This window comes from Trichosurus vulpecula, chromosome 3 (assembly GCF_011100635.1).
Source record: "Trichosurus vulpecula isolate mTriVul1 chromosome 3, mTriVul1.pri, whole genome shotgun sequence".
Taxonomy (NCBI): Eukaryota; Metazoa; Chordata; class Mammalia; order Diprotodontia; family Phalangeridae; genus Trichosurus; species Trichosurus vulpecula.
The window spans coordinates 60,706,987-60,724,056 of NC_050575.1; the positions used below are offsets into that span (position 1 = coordinate 60,706,987).

General features: G+C 41.1%; 1 protein-coding gene across 1 annotated transcript in view; it reads right to left on the reverse strand.

Moving 5' to 3' along the window:
* Positions 1 to 37: 37 nt before the first annotated feature.
* CCDC69 (coiled-coil domain containing 69) overlaps positions 38 to 17,070 on the reverse strand; it is a 33,658-nt gene continuing 16,625 nt past the window's right edge. The window contains exons 4-9 of the mRNA XM_036751710.1: positions 16,893 to 16,980; positions 13,684 to 13,757; positions 5,468 to 5,569; positions 4,337 to 4,456; positions 3,312 to 3,409; positions 38 to 2,047 (exon numbers count right to left, since the gene is read on the reverse strand). Of these exons, the coding sequence (XP_036607605.1) occupies positions 1,879 to 2,047; positions 3,312 to 3,409; positions 4,337 to 4,456; positions 5,468 to 5,569; positions 13,684 to 13,757; positions 16,893 to 16,980 (651 nt within the window). The 3' untranslated portion in view covers positions 38 to 1,878. The remainder of the gene's footprint in view (positions 2,048 to 3,311; positions 3,410 to 4,336; positions 4,457 to 5,467; positions 5,570 to 13,683; positions 13,758 to 16,892; positions 16,981 to 17,070) is intronic.

The window sequence follows — 17,070 nt, forward strand, 5'->3', positions numbered from 1 at the left end:
GATAAAGATGAAGGCCAAATAAAGATGCCACACAATCTTTTATTTCAATATTTTTATTTCAATTTCTTTTTTCAAAACCTTGTATCAATGGCTCACTGTAGCCTTTCCTACACACACTGTACTATACACCTTTCATGTGGTGCAAATACATGCATATACACCTTTCACACACACACATACACCCATACACCATTCACACACATGGGAGTGCTACCTGAAGGGAAGTGCAGGATTCAGATCAAGGTCTGGAGCCCTGGCTCACAACCTTGGCCCCTTTCCAAGGTATTCCCCTTGCAAAGTGCTTGAGTGTTCCCATCTTCCCTCGAGGACCCAGGCATAGTGTGGTAACACTGTAGGTCCATGGAGGAGTGGATCGCAGAATTATAGACCCCCAAGGAAGTTAAATGTGGAGGGGTCCTGAGAGATCTTCTAGTCAAAAGATTATATAAAATCACAGAATTTGAGCTAAAAGGGACCTAAGAGATCTAGTCCAATCCCTTCCTTTTAGAAATGGGGAAAATGAGCCCCAAAGAGCCAATGCAGTGGAAAGAGCAGTGGGAGGCAGGAAATCTGGGTTCTGTTTCCCAACTCGGCCACTCACTCCCTGTTTGACATTTGGCAGGCCCCTCCCCTGCCCCTTTTAGCTCTGATTTTGTCTGCCCAAAGTCACACAGTGAGCAAATGGCAGAGATAGTGCTAGATGCTCTCAAATTTACAGACTTGGAAAGGAAGGCAAGTCAAAAAAAGAAGAGGAGGAGGGAAAAAGAGGAGCACCGGAAAGTAGGTCCCAGTTTTCCTCAACTACAAAAGAAATCTCCAGCTGCCATGAAAGTGCTAACCTGCAAGGGACAGCCTAGTATTTCATCTTTCCCAGTAACTGAGCCCTGACTGGAGGGTAGAGGGAGGGGGTGGGCCAGGAAAGGGGGTGGGTCTCCTTTAGCTTCTCTCACACCTGTAGCCCTAACCTTGCTTTTTGGACCTGTATCAGTTCAGCTGAGGAGGACTGAGGAAGGGCAGTTGGATGACTGAAGATTGCGTGGCTTGACAGGAGGATTTCTCTAATCCAGGGGGTTGTGCATCATTTTTGGGTATCCAGACAAATAGAAATGATCTGTGAGCTGGAGGGTGGCACATTGCCTCAGTATCGTCCCTAGCTGGCTGACCAAAGGGGCTACAGGCCAATGATGGGGCCACTGAGGATCCTGCCCCATGGGGAGGGAAGGAACAACAGTGACCTGAGCCCTAAAACAATGGGCTTGCTCTATAGTGGCTCTAGCCTCTGAGATTCAGGAGGCCAGTTCCCCCTACTACCCTTGTTCCTCTGTTACTGGGGGAAGGGGAATTTTGACAGGAGAGAGAAGATAGGACATATCTGCTTATGAGGCCAAAGAGCAAAGAGAATAGGTGTCCTTTAACCTCCAAGGATCAGAAAATAAGGCCCAGACCCCTCTTCACCCTGAACTAGGTGGCAAAGAACTTGTAGATGCCACAAGGGGACGAGTTTGTGGCCATCCTCTCATCTAACCCCTTCACTTTACTGGGGAGAAACCTGAGACTATGAGAAGGGCAGTCACTTGCTCGAGGTCACACAGTGAGTCTGGGACTGAGCCAGGACAGGAACCCAGAGGAGTCAGCTCAGTGTTCTTTCCCCTACATGAGCTGCCCCTTAAGAAAAGCTCCCCTTCCTGCCTCCTATTGTCCATCAAGAAAGGTTTAGTGTGGTTTCGGGAGAAGTCCCTGGGATGCCTGTAATGGCAGAGAACAGCCCTGATAGCAGCTAGCAAGGCCAATGGCCTGGAGAAGGGAGGTCTTCTGGATTACTCCCTTTCTTTTGTCCACTGGCCCTCCTTCAACATCTCCACAGCTGGAGTTCCTGGCCTACGTGGCAACATAGGACACTTTGGTAGAGGTCAGTGGAAAGGCTGTGGGCGAATCGCTGGTGACAAGCCGATATAACAGCTCTTCTTTCTCCTGTTGGATCTGTTGACGGAGCTGTGACTCTTTCTCCAGGGCCTCACGGACAAGAAAAAGGTCCTCTGAAAGCTGCCTGTAAGACACAGATCCCAGAGTTGAATATTGGGGTCTGTGTCCTACTGCAAGCTGTCCTGTCACCTTTGGGTAAAGGGAGCCCAGGACACAGGAAAAGGACTTCTAACTGTCTTAGCCAATCCTTCATTTCCTCCCCCCGAGCCCCATTAAAAAAAATCGCCTCAATTTCCTATGACCAAACAAGTTACAGTATATGAATGTGATAGAATACTATTGTGCTGTATGAAAAAATGAAGGGGATGGCTTCAGAAAAACCTGGGATGACTTAGATGAACTGATGCAGAGTGGAGTCAGCAGAACTAGGAGAACAATCTATATAATAACGGCAGCATTGTAAAGATAATCCATTGTGAAATATTTACCAACTCTGATCAACACAATGACCCATCACAATTCCAAACAACCCATGATGAAAAATGTTTTCACCTCCAGATAGAGAACTGATGGACTCAGCGTAAAGACTGCAGGATATTTTTTCCTCTTTTTTTTCTTTGTTTCTTCCCTTTTTTTTTTTTTTTGAACATGCCTACTGTGGAAATTCGTTTGCATGACTATACATAGTTGTAATGGGAGGGGAAGGGAAGAGAGAATTTGGAATTGAAAAAAATATGTATATAAAAGTTTCTTTGCTTAAAACAAAAAAACAAAAATTACCCCAATTTCTAAAGTCCCCTTTTCCAAGGAAGCCTTCCCTAATTGACCCTTTCTACTCCAATGATGTTTCAGCATGGAGCTATATAGTTTATGTGCTTCTTTGTAGGGTGTTCTTACAGCTCTCTTATCAATGTCCTCTAAAATACATTTATATATGTTCTCCTTCTTCTGGATTCTGCACACCTTCCCTCTTAACACCTCCCCACCCCCAATGCCCAAGATAAAGTTCTGCTCACTCATAGACCCATAGCATGTCAGAGGTGAAGGGGCCTTAGAAATGATCTAATTTAAGCCCTGATGGTTTTATAGATGGGAAAACTGAAACATAAAGAGGAGAGATGACTTGACCAGGGTCACACAAAGAGTCTTTGGCAAAACCAGGATCAAGAAGACAAGTCCATGTTACAGACTGGCAGAGCAAGGGTGGGCTGAGAAAGGTGAGATGCTCCAGTTCTGAGACTTTCCCAAGACAGCTGGCAGACCATACAGCCCCTGGAGATACCTCCTGATCTCACCTACACCAACCCATTTGCATGACTCTCACTCCTATGAAGTTGCTGTTCAGAGAGGGAAGATGAGAACTCAAAGGTAGGGGTGTGGTTGGTTACCTTGATACCCGTTGGTGGTTCTGTCCCCGAACCTGAAGATCCTCATTCTCTTGCTGAAGTACTGTAATTTTCTCTTCTAATGACAGGTTCTTCTCTTTCTGTAAAGCATCAGAAAGGAAGGGAACAGATACTAGAGAAGGTCGAATGATGGGTCAATTAAAAACATGTCTAAATGCAAACAAATGCTCTCTATTATCTTAAATAATGGCTGAATGAGTAGCAAGAAATCAGATGATTTTCCAAAATCTGTCTTAGGCAGAACAACTTCAGCCTCCGTCCCATCAAATCTTTCACTGAAGTACCTATCAGATATAGAGTGGTTTAGCTAGAATCACCAAAGCATGGAATGCTAGACTCTCAGAGGTAGAAGGCTTTCAAGGAAAAATACAGTCTGATCTGTACTTGAACAGGAAGCTTCCCCCCCCCCCTTTCTAAAGCATCCCTTCAATTCCCTGAACCACCTAGGTATGGAATGAAAGGGTGCTTTTGTTCTGGTCTCATCTGGAGACAAGGTTTCCCTACAACCCTTTAGTTTCCTTCTGGCCATGGTAGTAAAGCGAAACCATGCCTAGACTTGGGGTCAGAAGGCCAGAATTCCATTCTTGGCTTGGCTACTTACTATATGACTTTTGGAAGTCATTTCTCTCCTGTGGCCCCAGTTTTCTTTTTGGGGGGGGGGCGGAGTTTGGAGCAGAGAAGTCAGGGCAATTGGGGCTAAATGACTTGCCCAAGGTCACACAGCTAGTAAGTGTGTCAAGTGTCTAAGGCCGAATTTGAACTCAGGTCCTCAGGACTCCAAGGCTGGTGCTCTACTCACTGTGCCACCTAGCTGCCCCAATTTTCTTTTCCATATAAGAAGGGACCTGGATTACATCATCTGTAAGATCCCTTCCAATCAAAGTCCGTGAGCTCTGTAAGAGCGAAAAGCCCCCATGGCAGAGGGACAGGGGTAAGGAGGTAGAGGTATAGAGAGTTATATGAGAAAAGGAAAGAATAAAGATATAAAAGAGAAGTCCTTGACCTACCACTGTTTCCATTTGGATCAGCCTCCTGTCCAATTCATGGATACGCTCATTCTTCATTTCGATGACAAAGTGCAGACTCTCCAACTCCTGCTCCCAAAATTGGCTGGGGCTCCCATAGTCCTAAACAGAGAAGCATAGATAAAACACATTCACACGTCTCTTCACTGACCAGGACTAGGACTTGTCACTACGCTCTTGGACAAGTAACTTAACCTTTCTAGACCTTGGTTTCCTCATCGATAAAATTAGGAGATTAAGCCATCTATGTCTTGCTCACAGGGGTGTTTAGGGGAACCATCAATAATGTTGGGTTCCTCCTGCACCCATAAAGGAGTGACACATTGGGCCTGCCGTGGACAGCTTTGTGCTCCTTCCCATCTCCCTAAATCACAGAATCTCTGAATCAAAGGCTCTTAAAAGTTGGAGGGAACCTCATCTAATCAATCCCTACTTGGGTAATGATCAATCCTCTCTACAACATCTCTGACAAGTTCATCCATCCACATTCCTCTCTTTGAAGACCTCCAGGGAAGGAGGAATTCATTACCCTCTAAGACAGCCCATTTCACTTTAGGGCAGCTATTATTAGGATTTTTTATTATTATTAATGGGTATTATGTTTTAAAATGTAAGTATATACATACTATTATGTATATAATATATATACATATAATTATATTATTAACTTTAAGTATATATCATGAATATGTGGTAGATTAAATAAAACTATAATTGAATTCTGTTATTCCTAATTATTATTATGAAGCATTTCATAATTTTTGAGCTAAAATCTGCTTCTCTGCCACTTCTACTCACTATTCCTAGTCTCCAAGCCAGCTTGTTTTCCCCTAAATATTCCCTTTCCCAGACTAAGCATTTTCAATTCCTTCAACCAGTCCTTGCATGACATGGTTTTTAGTTCTTTCACTGTTATGGTTGTGCCATAGCTAGTTGATGTCCCTCCTAAAATGTGGTACCCAGAACTGCACACCATACTCTAGCTCTAAGCTGTGACTATGATAAGGGCAAAGAGCAGGAGAAATGATCACTTCTCTTGTCCTGGACATCTTTGGATTTTCTTAAGCCCCAAATACACCAAGGATTAAGGCCACTGTATTCAAAGGGTCCTACCTGGATATGTTTCTTATAATCTCTGCTCAGGATAGATTCCTCTACTCTTTTCATCTTGGCTTGGAAGACCTCCATTTGAGAAGTTAGTCCATCTATGGTCTCCTGGAAAGTGGGAAAAGAAATGGGTAGTAAAGAAGAGAGCCAAGAAGAAATGTGATTTAAGGCTACACCATGGTCAGTGGATGGATGGGGCTGTGTGTCTTCTCCCTTCTTCCAGTTTCTCTCTTTCCAGTTCATTCTTCATAGGCTGCTAAATTCAGCTTTGTAAAATGGACTTCTGACCCCTTCACTCTCCTGCTCAAGGACTTTACATGGCTCCCCATGGACTACAGAATAAACTCTTCAACCCAGAATTTGCTGTCCTGACTTTCCTCTTTAATCTCTTCTGCAAGAACTCTACACTTTAACCTTTGCTCCCAACTACACTATACACTTAATTCTATTCCTCAATGATCTATCTGTTCCCTAGAATTTCCTTCCCACCCCTCCCTACCCACCCCAGTTCAAGTCCCACCCCTTCCAAAAAGTCTTCCCTGATTACTCCAGCTCTCAGTGACTTCCTCTTTCCCCAGACTCCTTTAACACAAACATTCAGTCTAATTAAGTTATGGATTATGTGGCATAAAATATTGTATTGTTCCCTAATAGTTGTGTTTGTCTTTTCTCCCTAGTTGATTCCTTGAGGAAGAGGCAATGTGGGAGTACTGTTCAGAGCAATGGACTTAGGGTTAATTCCAGTCTTAGCTCTGCAACTCTGACCACTTCAATCCAATCTAACAAACATTATTCAAATGTATACTTTCAATCTGCCAGGCACTATGCTAGGTGCTGGAGACTAAAAAGATAAAAACGAAACCCTTCCTACCCCCATTACATTTATATTCTATCAGGAAAAAGCAAAATGTACACAGATGAGCAAATGCAAGGGGATTTGAGGAGGGAGTAAGGAGTACAATACATTTCTAAACAGTTAAGCAGATAAACTCATAAATTTTTTCAGGTCTACAAAAGTTTCATCAGTTCCCAAAATTCAATTTTGCCCAACAACACTTTACAATAATATTCAATCTAGATCTCTTGTTCAACAATTCAACAAACATTTGTTACCAATGTCCCAAAGCAAAATGGTAAAAAAGATTATCAAGCATCCTCACCCATATGCCTTTACTATAAGGCATGCTGGGATTGAGATGTGTCAAGCAGTCTTCTAATTTCAACATTGCAGAAGTTTCCTAAGGGCACACATCTTTTATGATCTGTAGGGGACTTTAGGAGGTCTTAGTTGGACCCTAGTCACCATTAGCAATAATGGTGGAATATTTTCAAATTCCTGGGGAGTAGTAGATCTGCATTTTTTCTTTTTTTCCCTCTTTTAAATTTTATTTATTAATTTTGAACTTAAATACAAAAAGACAAAAACAAATCATTTCCATGTACACAGCACAACGTAAAAAGAAGATTCACTATAAAACCAAGAATTTCCATTTTATATTGTTTACTTTTTTAAAAAACCTATGTAATAAATACTACATGTCATTTTCAAAGCTATTCTGCTTTTCCATGCTTCCTTCTAAGTTTTCTTTTGTTCTTTGCCATGGATTTTTATTTTTTTTTTGCTCTCTCCCTCCCCACCTTGCTGTAGAGAAGGCTACCATTACATAAATATGTATATGTATGCATAGGTATATGAATTTATGCATTTTGTTATTTTTTCTGGCTCAGTAAAATTTTTTTGGCAATTTAATTGGAATGTCATTGAATAAATAGATTAGTTTAGGTAAAATGGTAACTTTTATTATTTTGGCTCTGCCTACCCATGAACAATTGATATTTCCCCAATTATTTAAATCTGAAATCAGTGACATACCAATCAAACTACCAAACAACCAAAAAACTATTTTCTAGAACTAGAAAAAATAATAACAAAATTCATCTGGAAGAACAAAAGGCCCAGAATATCAAAAGAATTAGTGAAAAGAAACATTAGGGAAGGTGACCTATACATGCCAGATCTTAAATTGTATTATAAAGCAGCAATCATCAAAACTACTTGGTACTGACCAAGAAATAGAGGGGTAGATCAGTGGAACAGGTTAGGCCCATAAGACACAGTAGTCAACGATTATAGTAATCTACTGTTTGATAAACCCAAAGACCTTGGCTTCTGGGATAAGAACTATTTGACAAGAACTTCTGGGAAAACTGGAAAATAGTATGGCAGAATTTATGCATAGATCGACATCTGACACCATATACCAAAATAAAGTCCAAATGGGTACACAATTTAGACATAAAGGCTGATACTATAAACAAATTACCTGTCAGATTTATGGAGAATGGAGAAATTTATGACCAAACAAGAGATTGGGGACATTATGAAATGCAAAATGGATAATTTTTGATTACCTTAAATTGAAAAATCTTTGCACAAACAATGCCAATGCAGCCAAGATTAGGAGGGAAGCAGAAAACTGGGAAAGAATTTTTACATTTAGTATCCCTGATAAAGGCCTCCTTTCTAAAATATACAGAGAACTGAGTCAAATTTACAAGAATACAAGTCATTCCCCAATTGATGAATGGTTGAAGGATATGAACAGGCAGTTTTCAGAGGAAGAAATTAAAGCTATCTATAGTTACGTGAAAAAATGCTCTAAATAACTATTGATTAGAGAAATGCAAATCAAAACAACTCTGAGGTACCACACATCTCCTGTCACATTGGCTAACATGACAAAACAGGAAAATGATAAATGCTGGAGAAGATGTGGGAAAATTGGAACACTAATTCATTGTTGGTGGAGTTGTGAACTTATCCAACCATTCCGGAGAACAATTTGGAACTATGCCCAAAGGGCTATAAAAATGTGCATACCCTTTGACCCAGCAATACCACTCCTACAGCTATATCCCAAAGAAATCATAAAAATGGGAAAAGGACCCATATATACAAAAATATTTATAGCAGCTTTTTGTGATGGTTAAGAACTGGAAACTGAGGGGATGCCCATCAACTGGGGAATGACTGAACAAGTTGTGGTATATGAATGTAATGGAATACTATTGTAGTATAACAAAGGATGAGCAGGTGGACTTCAGAAAAACCTGGAAACACCTATATGAACTGATGCTGAGTGAAGTGAGCAGAACCAGCAGAATATTGTACACAGTAACAAACACTGTGCGATGACTGACTTTGATAGATTTAGCCCTTCTCAGCAATGCAAGGACCTAAAACAACTCCAAAAGACTCATGATGGAAAATGCCATCCATATCCAGAGAAAGAACTATGGAGTCTGAATGCAGATAGAAGCAGACTATTTGCTCTCTTTTTTTTGTTTTGTTTTATTTTGTTTTTTCTTTCTCATGGTTCCTCCCATTCATTCTAATTCTTCTATACGACATAATTAATGTGAAAATATGTTTAATAGGAATGTATATGTAGAGCCTATATCAGATTGTATGCCATCTTGGGGAGGGGGAGGGGAAGAAGGGGGAGAAAATTTAAAACTTATGGAAGTAAATGTTGAAAACTAAAAATAAATAAATTTAAAAGGAAAGTACTAGATACCAACAAGCACCCTACATCTCTACAAAACATGAAACTATAACTTAATAGGAAACTACACTTTAATAGGAAATTACAAGTTACTCAATTAGAATTCATATTCTGTACAGTCAGACGATTGACTAAAGGTCAAAGTCAACATCAAATTAAAAGTATGAAGAAGAAATAAAACACTGTGAAATATTGCAACTTTGACCTAACCTATTCATGATCCCTTGATGCCAAAAAATGGGAAATGAAAAAATATTAAACTTGATTACCAGCATTTTCACTGAAGCTTGGACACTGAAGCTTAGTCACCACAATGATGAGGCCAAGAGATCCCCAAAACCATCTTACTATGGAAATATCAAGCACAGAGAGGGGAAGGCAGATGAAAACATGACATTAGTTTAAAATACAAACTTGTTTGTTTGTAAATCACTAGAGAGGAATATGGCCACAGATTGGCAGCAGCAGAATCAACTCATAAAAGAGAGGAGGAGAAGGAGGAGAAAGAAGATTGATGTGAAACTCATCCCAAGAGTATCCAGATAAAATTGTCAGGAAGACAACAGATAGAAAAAGTGGAACAAAACTGATATTTCTGCAAGAATCATTTTTCATTAGTGACAGAGGAACAATTACATTTGGACCCTAACACTCCAGTCCTCATTATGCCCTACAAGGAGAATAAAATGGTACCTAAGAAGTTGAAATGAAGAAGAGTAACTGGGTCCCAGCAGTAATACATCAAGAAAACCCATGTTAGAAGTGACTTAGTTTTCAAAGCACTGGGGGATTACTTTATAATATATCTCAAAGTCTGGAAGATGTCAAAATTATAGATTTTGGGAGAAATTATAGATGATTTTGTTACCCCTCAAAAGGCAACTGCAAAACAGCAGCATATAATGATCTATATGTGTACTTTCTCAACTTTATAAATTCCTGGTACATAAGAGTTTACTTATGTATCTAAGGGTCCTTGATAAAAATATGAGAAAAACACAGGTGCTTAGAGATTATTTCCTAAATGTATATAAATATACATATCTTTATAGTCACACAAGTGACTGAAATGTACAGAAAATACAAGATTGGCCATGTTTATTGTTTATTGACTACAAAAAAATGACACATTAGAGGATTATTGCCTCAGTAGAAATTATTCTTCAAAGGCTATTTATGACAACATTCCCTTCTAGATTTCAAAGGCCATCTAGTCCAACAGTCCCTCACATTTTATAGTTGAAGAAACAGCCCCCCCCCCAGAGATGTTAAAAAAAAAAAGTTGTCTAAGGCCACACAGGGAGTAATTAGCATAGCTGGGATTTGAATCTAGGACCTCTGATGCCAAATACCTTTTCTATCATAAATATATGTTGCCTTCAACAAGGAATCTCTTGTGCATATGTGAAAATGATACAAGATTCCTTGATAAATGCAACCACAGAGATAGTTCTGTTTAGGAGGCTCTAATGATCAAATGAAATCCTAAGTAGAGAGGCCTGTGCTTGCCAAAAGGGTTCATGTAGTGCAGATGTATTATAAATTACATTATAATTTACATTACTATAGATTACTAATCTGTTACTACTGCGATAGTGATCATCCTGCACATACTCTATGTGGAAAGAGAAATTTCCCTGGACACAGTGAGGGATTCTCATTGGTGGCAAGGTCTTCCAGAAACTTCTGTTTCCAGATGTTCTTGCACTGAAGAACATTACAGGACCTCCTCAATGAGAAACACTCAAAGCAGATTATCAGAACAAATACAATACAAAGAACCAAATGGATGGAAAATGGCTATTGTCCAATCTATGATATGCAACTGGATGGCCAGTATATTAGTACAGGTTCTATAAATGGACAGTAAGCAGTGCCCAAAATAAAATAAGAGGAAGAGAACAAATTAAACTACAATTGAGAATCTACATAATGAATGTAATGATTTGAAGCTGTTCCTTTGAGCAAAAGTTTATCTTTGCAGCATGGATGTTCTCCTAAAAGTTTATGGTTACAAATCTTGGAACATCACAATCTCAAGAGAATCCAAGTTGTGGGTGACCCAAACAAAAATCAAGAGATGCATCGTGGGTATTAGTAGGATGCAGCAAATTTTCACTGATGACCTATGCATGAGAAATGGAATAAGGAATATTAAGGTATTGTATAATCAGAAAAGGACATGGGCTTGTCAGTCACATGGCAAAAAGTGCATGAAGGACATACAGCCAGGGTGTTGTACTAGTGTACATAAAATAGAAAAAGCAGAAAGCCCCCAGCACTTGGAATAGATCCTCTGTAGAGAGTCTACAGGAGGATATGGAAAAGAATCACACAGGGTTAAAAAGCATGGATACATCATGACCTGTGTTGATGGAGGAAGTGCCCATTTTGATGAGATCATAGATTCTTTGAAGTGACAGTGGTTGACATGTGAACCGCGCGAAGAGAAGCATTTCAACCAGCATGGGAAAATGGAGCAAGAGACATTATCAAGGACTTAACTGCCTGGAGAAGGAAGCAGGTTGGTCCTGTTTTGAGAATGAAGGGCAATATGAGGACGGTCAACATGTAGACCAGACTGTACTGGTATCAATGAATTGTTAACAGAACCAGTAGAAATAAAATGGATATATCCTTCTACGGAGAATTTATGGAAGGATACGGACAAGAATCACCCAGGATAAAGTGGTCAGGGACCTCCAATGGTGGCACTGGCAACCATTCTGGCTCTAAGCTATCAAACTGTTAATGTCTTATTTTGATGCCTCAACGTGGCCCAGAACTTTGGGTTCTAAGAAAGCTAGATTAGTGCAACACAAACTCTGAAAGGTCCCAATGACTTGAGACAAGCAAAGCTTTGAGAATGGGCCTGGGGATAGACTTGTTTATTTTTATAGGCGCAGTCTAGCTAAATTCAGAGAACAACCTCACCAAGAGTGGCTAAGATTTTGGTCATGGCAGCTCACAAATTCAATTCCATTTAGTTCAGTAAGTACTGATTAAGACTCTGCTATGCACAGGACATTGTGCTAGGTACTGGGGCATACAACGACAGGAGTGTAACAATTCCTCCCCTCAGGACGCTTACGTTTTACAAGGCTGATGTGGCAACCTACACAATCCAATATTTAAACAAAATGCATACAAGGAGTTGGAGGGGAGGGGGAATCAGGAAAAGCCTTATGTAACAGATAACACCTAAGTTGAATCTTTTTTTTGTTCTTGTTTTGGAAGGGGGGAAGGCAGGGCAATTGGGGTTGAGTGACCTGCCCAAGGTCACACAGCTAGTAAGTGTGTCAAGTGTCTGAAGAGGGATTTGAACTCAGGTCGTCCTGACTCCAGGGACAGTGCTCTACTCACTCCACCACCTAGTTGCCTGCTTAAGTTGCATCTTGAAGGGAACTAGGGACTACGAGGAGCAGAGATAACGAGGGAGAGGGAAAAAGTAGGAAGGGAATAAGCATGTATGAAGTACCTATTATGTGCCAGGCATTGTGCTAAGTGATAGACAAATATTATTTCGTTTGATTCTCACAACAGCCCAGTGAGGGAAGTGCCTTTGTTATCCCCATTTTACAGTTGAAGAAACTGAGATAAAGAGTTTATGTGACTTGCCCAGAGACAAATATCCAGTAAAGTATTTGAGTCCTGATTTAAAATCAGCTCTTTCTGACTGCGGGCCTAGCTCTGGGAGAGCCATACAAGACCTAGGAGTAAGCCAAAGGTCCCAGAGGCAGGAAACAGAATGTCATGCATAGGGAACAGCAAGTAAGAGTACATCAAACTGGTTGGAAATTTTAGTGCATGGTAGGTGGGTGGTAATGGGAAATCTAGATCAGAGCCTGACTGTGAAAGGTTTTACATACTAAAGAGAGGTGCTGGTATTTTATTCCTGGGGCAATTAGGAAACCACTGAACCTACTTGAATGGTATGGTTGGACCTACATTAAAATGTAGATGGAGAGGGGGCAGCTAGGTGGAGCAGTGAGCAGAGCACCAGTCCTGGAGGCAGGAGGACCTGAGTTCAAATTCAACCTCAGACACTTGACACACTTATTAGCTGTGTGACCTTGGGCAAGTGACATAACCCCAACTGCCCTGCCTTCCCCACTCCAAAATAAAAAAAAAAATGTAGATGGATGGTGATCTGTAATGGTGAAGCAATCCCCCATTACTGGAATCACTGATCTTTGAAATAAAAATTTTCAAATAATAAAAATTTTGAAATAAAAAATTTTAAAAGCTAATCACTCCCTTCCAGTCTGTCATTAATGCCTAAACCTTGATGATTAGAATTTTATTCCTTGAGTTTAAATAATATCATTTTTAGACTCAATTTAAAATGCAGAGCCCCTTGAGATGGGGAAACATTAAGCCATTAAAATAGTCTTCAGCTCTTTAGCATGAATGTGTCAGACTCTTTCCTACCTAAAAAGGGATTATCCCACTTGGAGAATGGGAGATACGGGCACAGAAGACAAACTAGGCTAACTCCTTGGACACTGTGAGGCAAGACCAGTTTGAGTCAAATTTGGGGATTAACCAACCCACCAGGAAAAGTGTGCCCCACATGGCTGACGCCTGGCCAGTCTCTCCTCCCCACACTAGGTCTGCCGCTGGTGCACACCTCCCACCTCCTGGCACTCTGCTCACCTGTAACGCTGCCTTGGCCACCTGGAAGGAATCCATGAGGACCACCTTCTCCTTTTCATGGGAGTCCTGGAGTGCTGCAGGAAAAGGGCACCATGGTTAGCTCAGCTACCCAGAAGACCTGCCCCCGGCCAAGTGAGTGTCAGCTGCTACCAGAGAGAGACCTGAAGAATCTAAGACTCAGTCAGACAACCAAGAAATAACTGGGAAACAAGAATTTCCAGGCACATTCAGCATTTAGCTCAATCTAGTAAAAAGAACGCTAAGAAGCAAGAGACCTCAGCTCTGGTCACTGTTCTGCTACCAATTCATGGTGTGACCTTTGAAGTTCCTTCACCTCCATGAACCTCAGTTTCATCATCTGTAAAATAAATATAGCAATCCTGCCCACCTCACAGGACAGTTATAAGGATCACGTTAGATAATGGATGGCACCATTGAGACCCTGTTCTCTACTGGGCTAGCTCTTTGGTTGATTTCAGGCTATCAAAGAGAAGTAAATATTATTATTATTGTAGTAGCGATGTCATTTTAAGGCTTACAAAGAGCTTTACAAATATGATCTCATTTAATCCTCACAATAACCCCAGAAAGTAGGGACTATATTATCTCCATTTTACAGATGAGGAAACTGAGGCAGATAGGGGTTATATGATTTGCCAAGATCAGGTAAACTACAAAATGAGGCCGGATCCGAACTCAGGTCTTCCTGACTTCTGGTCTAGCACCTCCCAGCTGGCTCTGACTCAGTCACAGGATGAGTCTCCTAGAAGAGTGGGAGCTGCTGGGTAATGTGAAGTAATGGTTAGGTCCGACAAGTAAGGACTGAGGCATAGAGCCTGAACTATAGGCTCGGTAATTACTCAGCCCAGCTCTGAGCTTCCTGGTTGGCTTCCCTCAGGGTTAAAGGATAGAGTTCTGGATTCTGGGGCCTAGCATGAAGATATTTCTCCTCTTGTTCCCAACAAAGTGACATTTGTATTCATGAAAAGTCTGGATTTAAAAAACACTCTTCAGATTCAGACATATCTTTAATACAGACTCTTTAACAGGCTCATAAAACTAGAGCCATAAAGGATCTTAGAGGCCATATATAGTCTGACTCCCTCATTTCACAGGTGAGGAAAATAAGGCCGAGTGAGGTTAAATGACTTTTCCAAAGTCTCACAGATAGTGTCAGAAGTAAGATTTGAACCCAGGCACTCTGTCTCTACATTCACTGTTCTTTCCACTGGACCATGAAGCTTCTTTTAGATTATGGGACTAGAAGTCAAGATGCCTGGGTTCCAAAACCAGCTATGCCTCTAATTATGGGAATAGACTCAAGAGACTCAAGCTCTATGGGCCTTATATTCTTCTTAGATGAATATAAGGGGAGTTGGCTTAGCTGATCTCTAAGGTCCCTAATATTCTAAGTCCTAACTCCCCTCCATTATAAAGACATTCTATGATTCTATGCCTCTCAGTAGAAATAGCACAAGAAGCATGGGGAGACATTCCAAGATTGAGGGGAGAGAAGAGTGTTCTAAGGTGTGGTTTTCCAACTTGAGGCACCTTGGTGGGGCACTTCCTATTACCTGCTTCTAAGCAAGATGAACCATGTTTCCTCAAGTATGTCAGGGCGTTCCTGCCTCTTGGTTCCAGACAACAAATTTAGAGTTTATCCCCAACCCCACCCCATAGTGGTGGCTCCAGAAATATCTCCTCCCATTCCCAGTCAACAAGCTCTATGAGCCTAGGAGTGAGGTCTTTCCTCAACCCAAGAAGGGGCTGTACCAGTCACAGAATCTCTGCTTCCTTCTCTCCCCCAGTCACCACTCTGGCCAATTCAGTGCTGAGGTGAGGAGACCAGGTCAGGAGCCACTTCCAGATTTCCTCAGAACCACACTTAGACATGAAGACAAATAGACCTCTAGCAAGGGAAGTTTGCTCTCCTGGGAATATGGGGGAAATTGAGATTCTTGCAAGAGATTCATTCCATTGGTAATAATTCTTCTACACAACTTGACTAGTGTGTAAATTAGTTCAATGTGAAGTTATACGTGGAAGATATATCGGATTCCATGCCGTCTTGGGGAGGGAGGAAAGAAGGGAGGGAAGAAAATCTGGAACTCAAAATCATGTAGAACCGAGCATTGTAAACCAAAAATAAAAAAAAATTATTAAAAAAAAGATTCTTGCAAGAACAGGAAACACATGTATGCATGTGTGCACACATATGAATGGACTGGCTAACCAAACAAAATAGAATCAGAGTTCTCTATAAGAATATTTTCATCTTTAAAAGTATTAATACCCAAAGAGTACTAAAACAGTGGACAGAACCAAGATAGCTGAGCTGGTAAGGATTCAATTGGCTGTTCACTGCCATACCACTTTAGAACAATACCAGAAGAATCTCTAACTGGGAAAGATATTCCCTTTGCGCTGGCTCATTCAGGACCACAGACAGCATCTAATTGCCATTGAGATACAACTTTAAGCTGTTAGTAATTAATATTCCGTCTGAAGGGCAGCTAGAGGTGCAGTGGATAGAGTACCAGGCCTGGAGTCAGTCAAATTCACCCTCAGACACTTACTGGTTGTGTGACCCTGGGCAAGTCACATAACCTCAGTTTGTCTTAGTTTTCTCATTTATAAAGTAAGGATAATAACAGCACCTATCTCTCGGGGTTGTTGTGAGGATCAGATGAGATAATAATTGTAAAGTGCTTAAACACAGTGCCTGGAACATAGTAAGCACTATATAAATGTCAGATATTCTTGCCTCTATTAAAAAACCCTCTGAGAACAAAGCTCCTTTCTCAGAACATTGCTGTGAGTACAGGGGTATAGGCTTTGTTAACAGAGAGGTCCAGAAAGGGTAAGTAACATAGCATCCTAAATAGGAAGATCAGGACCAGACTCCAGTTCTTCTGACTTGACCTAGAGCTCTAACTCAACCTTATACTAAACTTACGAACCTAAATTTAGAGAGAAATTAGAAAGGCTCCACAATGATGACTGATATGCACTGTCTAGGAGCTCCTACACTAGTCAGTGGACCCTTGGCCCAAAGAGTGGTCCCACAAATGAAGGTCTGGGCAAGAACATGATCCCCTGTAGGAAAAGCATCCCATGTGCCATGTGGGCTAGGCCTATTACTCCCCTAAGAAGACAGGGGTCTCCCCTCCCAGAGTCTGGGGTTTTAGAGGGGCTGCTTCTACTCTTACCTTGCAAGGTCTCTTCATGCTCCCTTTTCAGTACTTGGAGCTGCTCAGCAAGTTTTTCACGAAGCTCTAATTCCTGTTCATCCACCACCTGGAAATAAGGCAGGCCCAGGGGAGTGTGGGATGGAGTCAATTAGTTCCCTACCATTATAATTCCAAGGGCAAGTTTCATAGACATCAG